Source organism: Ipomoea triloba, chromosome 6, assembly GCF_003576645.1.
Source record: "Ipomoea triloba cultivar NCNSP0323 chromosome 6, ASM357664v1".
Classification (NCBI taxonomy): Eukaryota; Viridiplantae; Streptophyta; class Magnoliopsida; order Solanales; family Convolvulaceae; genus Ipomoea; species Ipomoea triloba.
The window spans coordinates 21,421,923-21,436,946 of NC_044921.1; the positions used below are offsets into that span (position 1 = coordinate 21,421,923).

General features: G+C 34.6%; 3 protein-coding genes across 3 annotated transcripts; all 3 read left to right on the plus strand.

Moving 5' to 3' along the window:
- Positions 1-1,859: 1,859 nt before the first annotated feature.
- Positions 1,860-4,695, plus strand: LOC116021847 (SEC12-like protein 1). Its single transcript, XM_031262339.1, has 10 exons — positions 1,860-2,166; positions 2,305-2,399; positions 2,614-2,746; positions 2,839-2,930; positions 3,021-3,120; positions 3,216-3,288; positions 3,381-3,501; positions 3,695-3,814; positions 4,059-4,129; positions 4,215-4,695. The coding sequence occupies exons 1-10, from the start codon at positions 2,005-2,007 to the stop codon at positions 4,406-4,408; spliced, it is 1,161 nt and encodes a 386-aa protein (XP_031118199.1). The 5' UTR covers positions 1,860-2,004; the 3' UTR covers positions 4,409-4,695.
- Positions 4,696-6,429: 1,734 nt separating this feature from the next.
- On the plus strand, positions 6,430-12,337 carry LOC116021665 (phosphoglucan phosphatase DSP4, amyloplastic-like). The gene is made up of 14 exons (XM_031262126.1): positions 6,430-6,616; positions 6,725-6,806; positions 6,937-6,981; positions 7,488-7,626; positions 7,855-7,931; positions 8,018-8,094; positions 8,200-8,280; positions 8,716-8,848; positions 9,264-9,323; positions 9,711-9,767; positions 9,885-9,980; positions 10,706-10,765; positions 11,546-11,653; positions 11,899-12,337. Exons 1-14 carry the CDS (start codon positions 6,579-6,581, stop codon positions 12,028-12,030), a joined length of 1,185 nt encoding a protein of 394 aa, XP_031117986.1. The 5' UTR covers positions 6,430-6,578; the 3' UTR covers positions 12,031-12,337.
- Positions 12,338-12,637: 300 nt separating this feature from the next.
- LOC116022081 (non-symbiotic hemoglobin 2) lies at positions 12,638-14,355 on the plus strand. Its single transcript, XM_031262637.1, has 4 exons — positions 12,638-12,786; positions 12,871-12,985; positions 13,670-13,786; positions 13,893-14,355. Exons 1-4 carry the CDS (start codon positions 12,692-12,694, stop codon positions 14,058-14,060), a joined length of 495 nt encoding a protein of 164 aa, XP_031118497.1. The 5' UTR covers positions 12,638-12,691; the 3' UTR covers positions 14,061-14,355.
- The last annotated feature ends 669 nt before the right edge of the window (positions 14,356-15,024 follow it).

Genomic DNA, 15,024 nt, shown 5'->3' on the forward strand with positions numbered 1-15,024 from the left:
ACAATGAACCTATAGGTAGAACACTTACTAATGTATTTGTAACTGTAGTTTTATTTTAGTAACTGTAGTTTTACTTTCAAACTTGGTATGTATAGCTAATGTATTTGCATTACATAACAAAAAAAAAAAAGACAATCAGTTTGTAAATTAGCATTCCAGTAGGCAAAAAAAATATATATGAAAGAATGCAGATTAGAGGAAATGCATATTTTATGAACTAATACTTACAGATTGGTTAACTTTGCATTGAAACAATGAGTGAATCATACCTAATGCATTTACAAATATGTGAATCATACCTAATGCTTTATATATTGTCAGTCCAGTATTACATATTTCGCAGATAATACGAACTTTAATTGAATAAAACAAAGTTTAGGCACAGAATCACCCTATCAAATGCAATGCAGATTATAAGGAAGATTTATTGGGTAAGTGACTATATCAAACATTTTATTTTAAAAACAGTTGTATCAAATATTACTAATCATTAGTACATAAACACTAAAAAAAAACATTGCAGTGGATAGAAACAAATAGATGTGAATGCATTATAATAAACTGACCTCACAACCGTGAAATAGACATTCTTGACTTTGATTACATCAGTGTTCCTTCCTTCGCTAACAATATATGTCCTTACTAACCGTAGTCTAATAGCTTTACGCGTGTAATCAGGGCATATGTTACTTGCAAGGACGTGAAGCTGAGACATTTGGACAACAAAGGATAAGAAAAGAATGCAGATCAGAGAAAGCAGAAGAGAAAATGAGAGAGAGACTTGCTGGGATGTGTATCGTACTGGTGATACGTATCTCAGGTATCTGGGTATATAAGGAGCCTTTACATTGGTAAAGGCTTCCAGCATTAATGAATGAATCATTAACTTTGCTACGGAATTGTAAACGTCCTCAATAGGGGTAGGGTGGATATATATACATGTAGAGATGTATACATATATCTATTATGGATCAATACCCAAGTAATAATCAATAACTTTATCCCCTCATCGTTTTGTGGATTTTGTTAACTATAATTGCAATGAATCAGTTAGTGCATCGAGCTATGCAAAAGACATAAATATTTGATTCAGGCCTAGTGTGAACGAAATGAATAGAAAGCAATACATTTATATTAAAACGTGTGTACAGATGTAGGTGACCAAAACGGAGCCCTTTTTTATGGGCGGGAAAATGCTACAATGTGATTGGCTATGGCGATATGGCTTTATTAGATAGGAGGATATGATTGTGAATAGTACAACTTACAAAGCTAACATTAGATTAAATAAAAATTTTATAAACTCAAAAACTTTGAACCACTTGATCACAATTTCGAACAAAGAGGCTTGAGCACTGATGGAGCTTAGCGCAATATTTAATCTTGAAATCCTTTGTTGGTGGTCAGATTCCGATCAGAGAAGATTGATACCATGTAAAACTTTGTTAAATTACATTTTCAAATTGATCTTAACTAACAAATTTCCCATGTATGCACTCTCGGATTCCAATTTCCAACTAATATATAGCATGCATTTTTCCTCCCTTTTTACTCTTATTTTCCTTTCTGCTTCTCCTATCTTTGTCTAATTCCAAAGTCACCCCCTTTTTCTTTATTCTTTCTCTACAGATCATGCTTAATCTCTTTCGCATCTTTTTTGAAGGAATGCATAGGTATATGGGTATATGTGAGGGAATATCCGGCGAGGTTGTTCGGAATCGGGAGCAAAGTTGCGTTGACCTTTCTACTTGGTTCCTTGCGGACCCCACCCGGCACATTGACATTTTACGTGGGGTCCACTCCCAATTCTCCAAACCCGATGAAAGATAAAGCCTACAGAGTCCTAAATCCTAAAATAAGTGTGAGAGTCCTAAGAAAGAATCAAAGGAACAATCATTTTCTTCTCCTTCAGTATCTGTTGAAATCCCCAATATTTGCTGCTTTGCTTCTGTGGTTTTATACGTATAGTCATAAGGGTATTGGGGAATTCAACAGACGGGGGAGATGGCCGGCGGAGATGCGTCGGAGCAAGGGACGGTGACGTGCGCGTCGTGGATCAGACGGCCCGAGAACGCGCATCTGTTGGTGGTCGGCAAGTCGAGGCCTTCCTCGCTTGAGGTTTTCTCATTCGATCCCAAGACCACTTCTCTTTCTCCATCTCCCAAGGTCCTTTTTTTTTTAAAAAAAATTTTCTTGCTCTGATTATTTTCAGAAAAAAAAAATAATAATAATAAAGCAGTGTCCTTTATTCATTTGCTCTAAATTTACTCGCCATACTGAAATTCTTGTGAACTGGGTTTGTAGGCCAAGTATTTGTTTGAGGAAGGAGGTGATCCTGTGAGCATTGCGGTGCATCCCAGTGGAGACGACGTCGTTTGCTCAACCACCTCTGGCTGCAAGTCAGTACCCTCACTTTTTGGAGATTGACTAAAAAGTTTTTTATTTTTTTATTTTTAATTAATTTAAATAAATCTGATTAAGCTTGCCACTAGGATAAGATGGGGAATGCATTCTTGATCTTTAATTATGGAGTAGTTCTTATTCTGTTATGCATCATTTATGTTTCCACTGTGGTCTACTCAATCTGTTAAAAGTATGGCCTTTTGTACACAGATTGTTCGAGTTGTGTGGTCTGGAAGATAACCTAAGACTTGTGTGCAAAGAACTGGTTCCTCTTCAAGATGTTGGTCCTCAAAAGTGCTTGGGGTTTAGTGTTGATGGATCTAGGTTGGCTTCCGGTGGAGCTGTAAGCATTCTTGTGATTACTAAAATGGTCTTGAATAATGAATTCTCGTATTTGAATGCTTTACCTCTTGTCATATGTTTCCCGCTTTATAGGATGGACATTTTAGACTGTTTGAGTGGCCAAATATGCGCGTTATTGTAGATGAACCAAGGGCTCACAAGTCGTTCCAAGATATGGATTTTAGGTAGACTTAAGGGCATCTTCTTCACATATGTGTTTATACATCTTGGAACAAAACTGAAACCTTTTATCCTCGTGTTTTGCTGTACTTCAGCTTAGATTCGGAGTTCTTAGCATCAACGTCCACTGATGGTATGGCGAGGATATGGAAGACCAGTGATGGTGTTCCTGTGACAACTCTTACTCGAAACCCTGTATGTCTAATATGGACTAACAACTCCTTATATGTAGTACTTAGCGTTATACTTTTCAAGGTTTTGATCCCGTATCCTGCCCTTTTGTACCACAGGATGAGAAGATTGAACTTTGCCGCTTTTCTAAAGATGGGACAAAGCCTTTCTTGTTTTGCATTGTTCAAAAGGGTAGGCTAACAGGCTGATTGTAGTTTATGAAGTTTACCCTTCTGTTTGTTTACAAATAGTTGAATCTGAATCTTTTTTTCCACAATAAACAGGCAATAAGACATTGATTGCTGTTTGGGACATTAGTGAGTGGAGGAAAATTGGACACAAAAGTCTAGTTAAAAAGCCAGCTTCCATTATGTCAATTAGTTTGGACGGGAAATATCTTGCTGTGTAAGTCTTCTAATCTTCTTTCCTTGTGGACATTTTAATGGGAAATATCATCTCAAATAAACTATGCAGCACCAGTGCTAGTCAATAGGGAATTTTCACTGATTTCTAATGATCAGAGACATATTTACACGCATGATGGGTTTTTCGGGATGTGTATGTGTTTAATTGCTGCCTATTTCTCGTGAAAATGCAGGGCAAGCAACGATGGTGATGTTTGCATTATTGAGGTTAAAAAGATGGAGGTTTCCCACTATAGTCGAAGACTCCACTCAGGCTCAAAAATCACGTCATTGGAGTTTTGTCCTAGTGAAAGGTATGTCTGCTCTTCTATAGTTCCATAGGCTAAGAACGCTTATCAAATCTCAACACATTGTGTAGCTTCTCAGTAAAGCAGATATCAAATTGAAGGATGTGTTCTGTCTCAACTAAAAGTTTAACTTATTAGCGAGACAGTTGTGAAACTTTGATAATACACCGATGACAAAATAGAACGAAAAAGGAAAACTGTCAGGATGCTGACACTTCATTCTATCGTCTTATAGTTGTTACATCTGCAGGGTTGTTCTTACCACGTCTGCTGAATGGGGACTAATGGTGACCAAGTTGAACGTTGCAGCAGATTGGAAAGGTATCCCTCCCTCTCTACGTGGTCTTTCAATTCCTGCGTTTCAGAATCTGAGACCGATTTTCTTTTTTCCTTTCGCCCGTTTCAGAATGGCAGATATATCTGTTACTGTTGGGATTGTTTTTAGCATCAGCTGTGGCGTTTTACATATTCTTCGAGAATTCGGATTCCTTCTGGAACTTTCCCGATCCATCCGCGAGACCAAAGATCGACTCTGTACTTGGAGACTCAGCATCTGATGACCAAAATGTGTGGGGAAGTTTTGGACCATTAGATATGTAATGACCTCTTAGCCTTCTCCAAGAACCAATTATTGTTTAAATGTTAGAGTATTTGGGTGTACTTGAATGCAGCAATGATCAGAAGCCAAATTCCTTGTAGCTCTGCAAATATTCCACTCTAGTTTTGGACTGATGAGGTGATTGACCTTCTAGTTTATCCTGTCCCATGGTAACCACTACACTGCATCGTGTAGAGGAGAATCAAAGACAAAAAACCTTACTCCCAAAATTCATTAGTCATTTGGTATACTCTCTTGGACAACAAAAATATAATGTTTGGTTGACATATTTTGCATCTCATTTCAATTTCTTTTTGGGCGCATATAACACCTGGTAGGTTTGTAGCCATCCCCTACTAATACTCTTGGATGACGAGGGAAACTGCAACTAGCCAACCACTAGTAAATCCGTTTAAGTTGTGTATAACTGATTAACTCAAATTACGGAACGGACGCTCTTACTAAAACACTTACTAAAACTTGTCGGTTGCCTATAGCTAGTTGGCTAAATCTACAAAAGTCATGAATTGCTCCTACTAAGAGTGAAATTTAAAATTTTGTGACTATATTGTCGTAATACTTTTAATAATCTTTCTTCCTAATCAAGACAGGTTCCTGAGACAAGGCCGTTAGACTTGTTGTCTTTCAACCCTAAAAAATTAAATCAGTAAAAATGCACCTTTTAACTTTTTAAAGTATGGGTCTACACCAACAATGTAATTGAAATTTGGCTGTATTGTTCAATTATTGATTAATCGTTATATTGTGGATTAATATTCATTATGAACATTACGGACTCAGTTTTCTACAAGTATTCCGGATATATTATGTACTTTTTTTTAAGGAAAATATATTATGTACTTTTAATTATTTGAAAAAGTGTAAGTTTAATTGGAGATGGTATACCATGGTTTTAAACTGCGCATTTTTAGTATTGGAATTATAAATTTCTAGAATATAAATTGTGTTTCTAAGTCAAAACACATAAAGTGTGTTCGTAGTATATAAATTGTGAATTTTTAAAAGATAAATTGTGAACATACGCATTGCGTGTCCGTAGTATACAAATTGTAAATTTTTAAAAGGTAAATTGTGAACATTTAAAATTCAGGTTTACATAATAATTTGCGGTTTAATTGCATCAAATCAGTGAGTATATGTGTTCAATTATAATTTTTTAAAGTTTTATTTATTTTTTAATTTTAGATAAAGTCCAATAACTTATTTGACTCATTTCCTTAAATATTTGATTTAGCTTTGTGTCTTTTAACTCAAAATACAACTATCTTCTAATTTTATCTTTACACCTGATATTTTTTTAATATAAAAATCTCCTTTTTGAACTTAGTTTTTCCATTTTAAATAGGAAACTATTACGTGGACTTAGGACTGATCCGAGCAAGGGCGGGCTGGGCGATCGCCTAAACTATTACGTGGACTTAGGACTGATTCGAGCAAGGACGGGCTGGGCGATCGCCTAACACCTATGCTTGTAGGGGTCATTTATATATATATATATATATATATATATATATAAAATAAATTGTGTTATAATTATAATATAAAACAAAAAAAACTTAGAATATATGGAAGTCTAACTTACCTGAGACTGCAAGAAGACGGGAATCTAAATGTAATCAAATAACTAATCTAAATGTAATCAAATAACTTATTTCTTACATCTTATTATCTTAATCCTACGTCTCTCTTTAAGAAATTTTTTCGCTATTATTCTAATTTTATGTGAGTCATGAAGAACAAATATGTTTAGTAGTATATGAATACTTTTTAGAATTGTTGAAAGTAGATGATATATCTGATTTGAGACTTTTTAATGAATTGATTGGTATACTCTCACAATTGATGTAGATACTTTTCTAGTTTTCTTGGTAATCCATCATTATTTATCACATTATGAAGTAAAAGGGAGAATAGAATTTGAGGGTAAGTGTAGTATAACTTTCTTTTTAAATAAAGGAGCAATTAACTTGTTTGGCGCAATCCGTGAGTCAGTGAGTGGACTGGTTTGGCATCATGCCTGTGAAAAAAAGGCAATACCCTTTCCAAACATAAAATATCAGTAAAGCTTCACTCATTACATCTTTCTCAGGCACAAAATTCCAGTAAAAGATTTCCAGAATCAGATTCATCCGTATCCAATAACTTCCAAAGATGAATTGCCTTCACTATCCAATAACTTCAAGAATCAGGTCTGCAAAAATCCACTATCCTTCTTACTCATTTATTGTTCCTTTTATGGATGGGATTGATTAGTTCTTGGGATTCGTTAAGTGCCAAATTTCACTGAATTTTCTCAGATTCCATGCTTCACGTCTGCAAAGCTTCAAAGGCAGCACTCCCAGAGCGCCTTTATTACCACCCTCTGTCAACACCACTCTTGTAATATCTATCGCTTCACTTTTTTTTAGATATCGCGTCACCATCCAAGAACACTTTATATTATTTTTTGTTTTTCTCTTAATTAAAACTGTTTTTTTTTTTTTTAATTATGCATAAAATTTCAATCCAGGGTGTGGTGACAGCTACTGATCATCGCCTGAGGGTTGTGGCACAGGTAGAAACAGAATCCACAGATTAACGGCTCATTAAGTTCTTCCGAAAATTCCAAATTTTAAGTTATCAATATGCATTTATGCATATTTACAAGTTAAATTTAGCATCAGTTGGATGATGCATTGAGCTTTTAGTGAAAGTCTTTCTTCTCAAGTTTGATCACTGTAATTGAAATGCTGGCTTTTGTTTTTGAAGTTGAGACCCCCAAGTACCATGAAATCTTTCTTTCAGCTCTTTGAGGGTAAAGAAAGTGACTTTGATTTTCATTAATGTCTAAGTTTTAGCTGCAGTAAGTTCTACTGGTCTGTCAAGCGGACAATGTGTTTGTTTTGTAATTAACTAATTATTCCATTGAGAGGTAAATTAAAACTGAATAGCATGCACATCAAAGGAAACCACTTGATTCCCCCTGCTTGCTTACGATTGTCAGTGATTTTTTATTCTGTCATATCTAAATTTATTTGTCAATTAGGGTTCTTTAATGCTTCTTCAGCATTTTTCTTTCAGGCAATATATGGTTCTAAATCTGATATAGGAAAGGAAGATACTGCAATGGAGGAAAAATCTGATATAGGAAAGGAAGATACTGAAATGGAGGACAAATCTGAAACGTATAGTCACGATATGACTGAAGCAATGGGAGCTGGTGAGTCAATTGCCAACTAAATAAAAATAACAGTGATTCATAGACATCTTTTGCTGTATAAATTGTCAACTGTAATTAGCATGAAATCTGGATAATTATTAGCCTAATGAAGAATCTTTTCATGTATTAATCTATCACGCATCTTTATATACACCGGCTTCATGCTTCAGGTTAGCATTTATATCTTGACTAGCTGCCGATCGTTCTCTTTCTAACATTATTTTACAGTCTTGACCTATAGGCACGAGTTGGGAATGAACTACAACTTTATCCGTCCAGATTTGATTGTTGGGTCATGCCTACAGGTGATGCACGCTTCCTTGTAGTGTTTGACATGCCATTATTTCCAGAAATATATTCCGTCTAATTTTCATAATCCCTCAAATAACAGACTACTGAGGATGTGGACAAGCTTCGCAAGATTGGAGTGAAAACTATTTTTTGCTTGCAACAAAATTCTGATCTTGAGTATCCAAAAGATTGCAGTAGTTCTGATCTTCAAACACTTGCCAGACAAGTTTATCTATTTCAATGCTCTGCGTTTTATTCAAGTCCTTAATTTCTCTTCTTTAGATACTTTGGGGTTGATATCGGTGCCATTATTGAGTATGCAACCAAATGTGGTGACATTGAGCATGTGCGTGCTGAAATAAGGTTGGTAATAGAATATGGTAATTGTTTGAATTGTTTCATGATGGTAGGCATCATATGAAAATGTATAAAGTGCAGTTTCTTAATCCCACTTTCCCCAGAAACTTTGTTTATTGAAAACGAATAAATACTTAGAAGAGGCATGGCAATAATGTAAGATTATCAATATATTGAGGCCTGCAAGACTCAAGCATACTTTGTCTTTATTCTTTGTTCTGGCCTTCCCATACAGAGCAATAGGGGAAAATTCATATCTATGTGAGGTAGAAATTGACAATACTTTTTCCACTATTTGAAATCTGCATAAAGTTTGACAAGTCTCTTGCAATATTTGCTGGAGAATATATATCATGCTTGAATCAGATGTGATGGTGCAATTTACTAAAGGCGAGGACGAGTAATGCTTCTCAATTAACTTGATGGTGCTTGATGAAGCAGGGATTTTGATGCATTTGATTTGAGGATTCGGCTTCCAGCTGTGGTTAGCAAATTGCATAAGGCCATCAATAAAAATGGCGGTATAGCTTACATACACTGCACTGCTGGACTTGGAAGAGCGCCTGCAGTTGCGGTATCTGTTTGTTTCTTACCTCAAGGAATGCGATATCTTTCATGAACTAATCACATGATACAAATGATGGATCTTGTTTTATGCTGATAGAGATGTCGAAACGGGCTGGCGGGGTAGGGCCCGCCAAAATACGGGCCCAAAATATCAAAGCCTGCCCGCCCTTTCGTAGGCCGGGCGGGCTAAGCCCGTTTTGACGGTTCTGTTTATGCATCCATGATCCATGTATTTATTTTCTTAAGGCTTGTTACTACTTGGCTGTATGTTTGCTAGTACCTTTCAAAAAATGAGATTACGGAGTTGGTTCCCATTATTCTGTGAACTTTAAATAGACTGATTATATGAACATCTTTAATTTATTTGACATGCAAAGAAGTCAGATCACACTAATTCTTTTATCTGATTATTTGAACTGCAGTTGGCGTACATGTTCTGGGTTCAAGGATATAGACTTAGCGAAGCTTACAATTTGCTTATGGTAAGTGTTTTTAACTTGAGCATGTATCATGAAGCTTCATTTCTCCATGAAATGTAATATAATGGTGATTTATTTTTCTGCATCCGTTATATTTTTAAATACTCAGCATATTTGATACCGATATACCATGGCCAATAGCATTTACCTTAAGAAGATCCTACCAAAAATTCAAAGGTGACAATTCGTGTTGAGAATAGAGAGAGTAGTGCTTAGGTTTATGAGTTGTCATAACATGTTATTCTGGCACGAAAAAGAAAAAGAAAGAGAATAAATTGGACTTTGGATCTTGTTTTGTTCTCTCTCGCTCTCTCTTTCCTCATTTGATTATGTATTGGAATACTTTGTGTTTGCCTGTGTTAGTATATCTAAAATCTGTCTCTCTTACAGAGCAAACGTTCATGCTTTCCAAAGTTGGATGCCATAAAGAGTGCCACTGCTGATATTGTGAGTCCGAATTTGCTTTCGGTTTCTCATCATTTTTATCACCTTCCTTGCCTGTGTAGGACTGGTTCTTTGTCTTTGTTTTGATCATTCTTGAAAGAAGTATCTTTTTGGCTATAGCTTACAGGTCTGAAGAAGAGTCCTATAACATTGACATGGAATGGTGAGGATTGTTCCAATGTAGAAGTCTCTGGACTTGATATTGGTTGGGGCCAGGTAATGCTCAAGTTTCCCTGGTGGCACATGCTTCATTTTTTTGGAAAGTCTAACAGTCCGATTTCTCCATGTCCATTATACTCCGTGTGTGTGTGTATATATATATATGTAGATTTATTTTCAGGTGAGAACATCTCTTAACGTGGGAACATGCGAACTACTTCAGTAATGCACGGTAAGTTCTACATCAGCGCACAATACGGCTCCCAAACATGCCTGGAGGACGTGCGGGTGGGTTTGTACCGTGCATTCGTGTAGTAATTTTCGTGCAATCATGCAGAACTTACCGTGCATTCATGTAGTAGATGTGGTGCATCGTGTGGTAGTCGCGGGGCTGGAGTAGTTATTGTGCATTGATGAAGAACTTACTGTGCATTATTGAAGAAGTCCGCATGTTCTCACGTTAAAGGTGTTCTCACCTGAATGGGACCCTGTGTGTGTATATATATATATATTAGAAAATTATTCAAGATGTGGTCTCTTTTAGCATTTGATGTGACATGAATATAAGTAATCTGGGTTCAGTCTGATGTTAAAGATGGATAGAACATTGACTTTGGATGAGTATGTTCAAATAGAAATACATTTTTGCAACTGCTACAAATTTATGGTTTTTATTGTAATTTACATTCTTATCCAGAATCTTAACTATCAAAAGGAGAAAGAAAAAAACACTGAGCAAGAATGCTATAAATACCTGATACCTCTTTCAAAATTCTTTTCAGAGAGTACCTCTGGGATTTGATGAAGAACAAGGTTCATGGACTCTCCATAGGAAATTGCCAGTAAGTATACAGTATTTTCTATTATAATTAATGATGCTTATATTTATTATAGTGTTTTTTCCTTCAGTATTATTACTGGTATGTAAATATCTGCAAATTTGGTTATGCAGTTTGACATAGTGATATATCAAGGATTCTATTGTGCTATTTCTTATGGTAGAAGCTCAATATATTTTCATTGTCAATATTCCTCTTGACTTAATTTTTATCTCCTTAGCATATCCTTAAGTCCACAGAACCCCACTAAATATCGTTTTGAACTTCCTAGCGTATACCCTTCTCTTAAAATGACGACTTTCCTAGTTAGGACCTTTCCCTTTATGTTGCTGAGCTTGTCATGGAAAGATATACCCACATTTGAATGCGGGTTGTATTTCTTAGATAGTTAGATTGAGGTTAATGCATCTGAGTTATATTATATTGAACAGGCACGATATAGCCTTGATGCCCTCATATGGGAAGTTATAGGCAGTTCGGGCAACTTATTATTTCCACATAAATCGAGCCTCAGTGGAGGCGATATTGACTCTAGAGCAGGTTGAGAGAGTATAGATGAACAGATACTACAATGTAATAGAGTCAGTAGCACTAAAAAAAAATTATTTCCACATAGATGATGCTTAAAAAATATAGGAAACCATAATCTCTCCAAGAATACACAGAGTTACACCTCTGCAGTTGAGTTCTAACCTAATCCAACATTTTGATATGTTAGAGCAGGTGAAATCCATTGTTTCACAAAGTATTTTGAAAAACAAGGTTTCGATCTTCTTTTAACAGGAAGGGAGTTACGAGTACAAGTACATCGTTGATGGTGAGTGGGTGTGCAATAGCTTTGAGCCCATTACTTCTCCGAACAAAGATGGGCATGTCAACAACTACGTGAAAGTGAGGCTCGATTTATTTCCCATTACAGATAATTGATGCATGCTTATCAGAAGATGCATATCTTGTTCTTCGGTTCTCCCCATAGCCTATTTGTACCTATATCTTGCCTTTTAACGAAAAATGGTTTTTCTCTAACGAGCAAGTACTTCAGCCTTTGCGGGATAATAATTCCTTTCAACATCCATTACTTCTTAAAACATACGCTTTGTCAATCTCTTGTTATTGTTAACTGTCTTTTTTTATAGGTTGTTGACATTAACACTGATAGCACAAGCGCTGCAATCCGGGAAAGGCTGTCAGGCGATGATCCTGACCTCACTCCAATGGAACGTGCTACAATTAGACAGTTCCTCGATGCACTTCCAGTTGAAGAGTAGCATGTTGGATGTAACAAAGCTGTTGCATGCTAACTTCTTGTGCTATACAACATATATATACATATATACCGTTGTAGATCGATGTGCCCCTAGGCCATATATAGTTTGTTGATGTTCTTAGATTCAGTTGCAGCTGTTACCTTAAATGTGCCATTTCCTAGTACATCAGCAGATGTAGCAGAAGTATATGTTATAGCTTACTGCTCCCTTTATAGGAATAATGTGAAATAAGAGATCTTTAAATATATGACCCAAAATGTGAGTATTGTTGAGTGGTGTAAATGCATTGGCATCCAGATTCCGGTTATGAATTACAGAATTAGATTCTTAATTATGTGAAAACTTTCATTAAATGTGAAATTTGGATATAATACGGTAAAATTAAAAGAATAGAACTAAATGTGGTAATGCATAATAGTCGATGACTAAAAGTAAAAATTGATCAAAATCATGGATGTAATATGATAAAATTAAAAGAATAAGACTAAATGTAGCAATGTTACAATAGTCGAGGATTAAAAGTGAAATTTGCTTTATATTTTATATACACAAGAGAGGAAAAGTCTAGTTTGTCCTCGGGATTGAGTACAAATATAGAATAGACGAAAAAAGAAGAAGAGAGAGAGAGAAAAAGAAAAGAAGATAATAAAGAGGCGGAAAGATGGGGTTCTCAGAGAAGCAAGAAGCTCTGGTTAAGGATTCATGGCAAGAGATGAAGCACAACATTCCTCAACTTAGTCTTCGTTTCTTCACTCTGTCAGTATCATCATTTATATTTATTTTCTACGGATCGAGTATTATTTATTTATTTATTTAATTGGACTATAAATATATATATAGAATCCTGGAGATAGCACCAGCGGCAAAGGATATGTTCTCGTTCCTGAAGGACAGTGATGAAGTTCCTCACAACAATCCCAAGCTCAAATCCCATGCTATCATAGTCTTCAAGTTGGTCAGTTAGCTAGTTCAATTCATCTCTTTCTTAAATTAATTATTTTCCTGCAACAATATAATATTTTCTTCAAATAATAATAATACTATCGTGCTATTTCTAAAAATAGTAAGTTTAATATAATATTATAGAAAAAATTTAGTAGCGAGCATTGAAAAGATATATCCTATTAAACTATTAATAAAAGAGATACTGATAGTGATAGTGATATTTTCGGAAATGTTGTGCGTACCTCTCATTCCCCAGTCAGCTAATCCATTATTAATTTTGTTGATAAGGAACGTAACGTGGCATTCAGATGAAAGCATTAGCTAGCTAGCTAGCTTCATTGGAACTATATATGTATATATCTTCATTTATTTATTTATTTTTGGATAATGTTGTACATTTATCTGGTTTCATTTGATTTCTCTATCTATCCCATTTTATTTCTTGTATAATTAATTATTCAATTATTTTACTTAGCATATTAATTTCCTTATACATTTTAAAATGTTACTACTGTACGTATTAATACATAAATTAAATTTGATTCAATAATACTAAAATAATTAATAATATAAAAAGTTAGAATTGTAAATACCAATTTTTGTATAACATATAAAATACCCAATTCACAAAAAAAAAAAAAATATTTAAAGGTAAATAGTTTGATATGGCGTTTGGTTGGTTGACACTTGACAGACGTGTGATTCAGCGGTTCAGCTGCGAGAGAAGGGTGAAGTTGTGGTTAGTGGCACAACTCTGAAGCATCTGGGAGCCGTTCATATTCAAAAGGGAGTCATTGAACCTCACTTTCAGGTACGTACCTATCTACTCATCTTTGCCCATATCTATAAGGATGGATTCATTTGATCATGAGTATATATATATATTAAATAATTAATTAAGATGATAATGGTGGTAGGTTGTGAAAGAAGCTCTACTGAGAACAGTGGAAGAGGCAATGGGGGAGAAATGGAGCGAAGAGATGAAAGAAGCCTGGGCTGAAGCCTATGACCAGTTGGCTGCAGCTATCAAAGCTGAGATGAATGCCCAAACTCACCTTTCCTCCCAACCCTCCGCTCCGGCCTAAACTTTGATTATTACTCCGTATCATTTTTCTTTTTTTCATAAATTGAAAGAGATGTTCTGTTTCGATGGCACATTATATTTATTGTTATATATATACATAGACTAGAGATCGAAGGAGTTCTAAGCTAAAAAATGAGGTGATAAAATCTCAACTATTGATGTAGCCAAAATCTAGTCAAGTATTTCTAACTTTGTTCTAAATTCATAATGTGGACTTTTGTTAAATAATTTAATACTAGAGGTTTATGAGTTGAATATGTCAATATCGTATGAAGTTAATGTATTGAGTTTATAGACTTGTAATATTGTGTTTATGCGGCTTATAAACTTGTTGTATTGGCATAGTAGTTTTATTTCTTGTGTTTGGTTAAGTTAACCATGTTTAACTAAAGTTATTTTTAATTCAATTTTTCATGTTAAGTGTATGATTAGTATATAAAATTTATATACTTAGAACCTACTGAGAAAGTACTTTATACACAAAAGATCAATTTTTAAAAAGCAAAGAAAGAGTTAATTTGACTAATAAATAGTAAATATAACAGATAAAAAGAAACAAAGAGAGTAATACAATTATATAATTGTGCTTATTTTGCATTTAAATATAATTTTGAATAAGATTTATTAACCTGATTATGTATTAAGTTGCTTTTAATTGTGCCGCTTTCGTAGTTTTAGACCATAGTTCACTTTGCACACATTAGTCCATGATATAACAATTATATAAGTAACTTTTTTTTAAAATACTATTGACTCTATTACAATTATATAAGTAACTTGAACAAAAAACATCCTATTATATAAGTAACTTGAAAAAAAACATCCTAAATATGTTTAAAATCTCATTTTTCAAATCTAATTAACCGAGTAAAAAACTCACTTAGGATCGTTTAGAAATTACAAAAATATTTTCTAGAAATTATTTTTAAAAATGGACACATTTTTCAAAAACATTTTTTATTTTG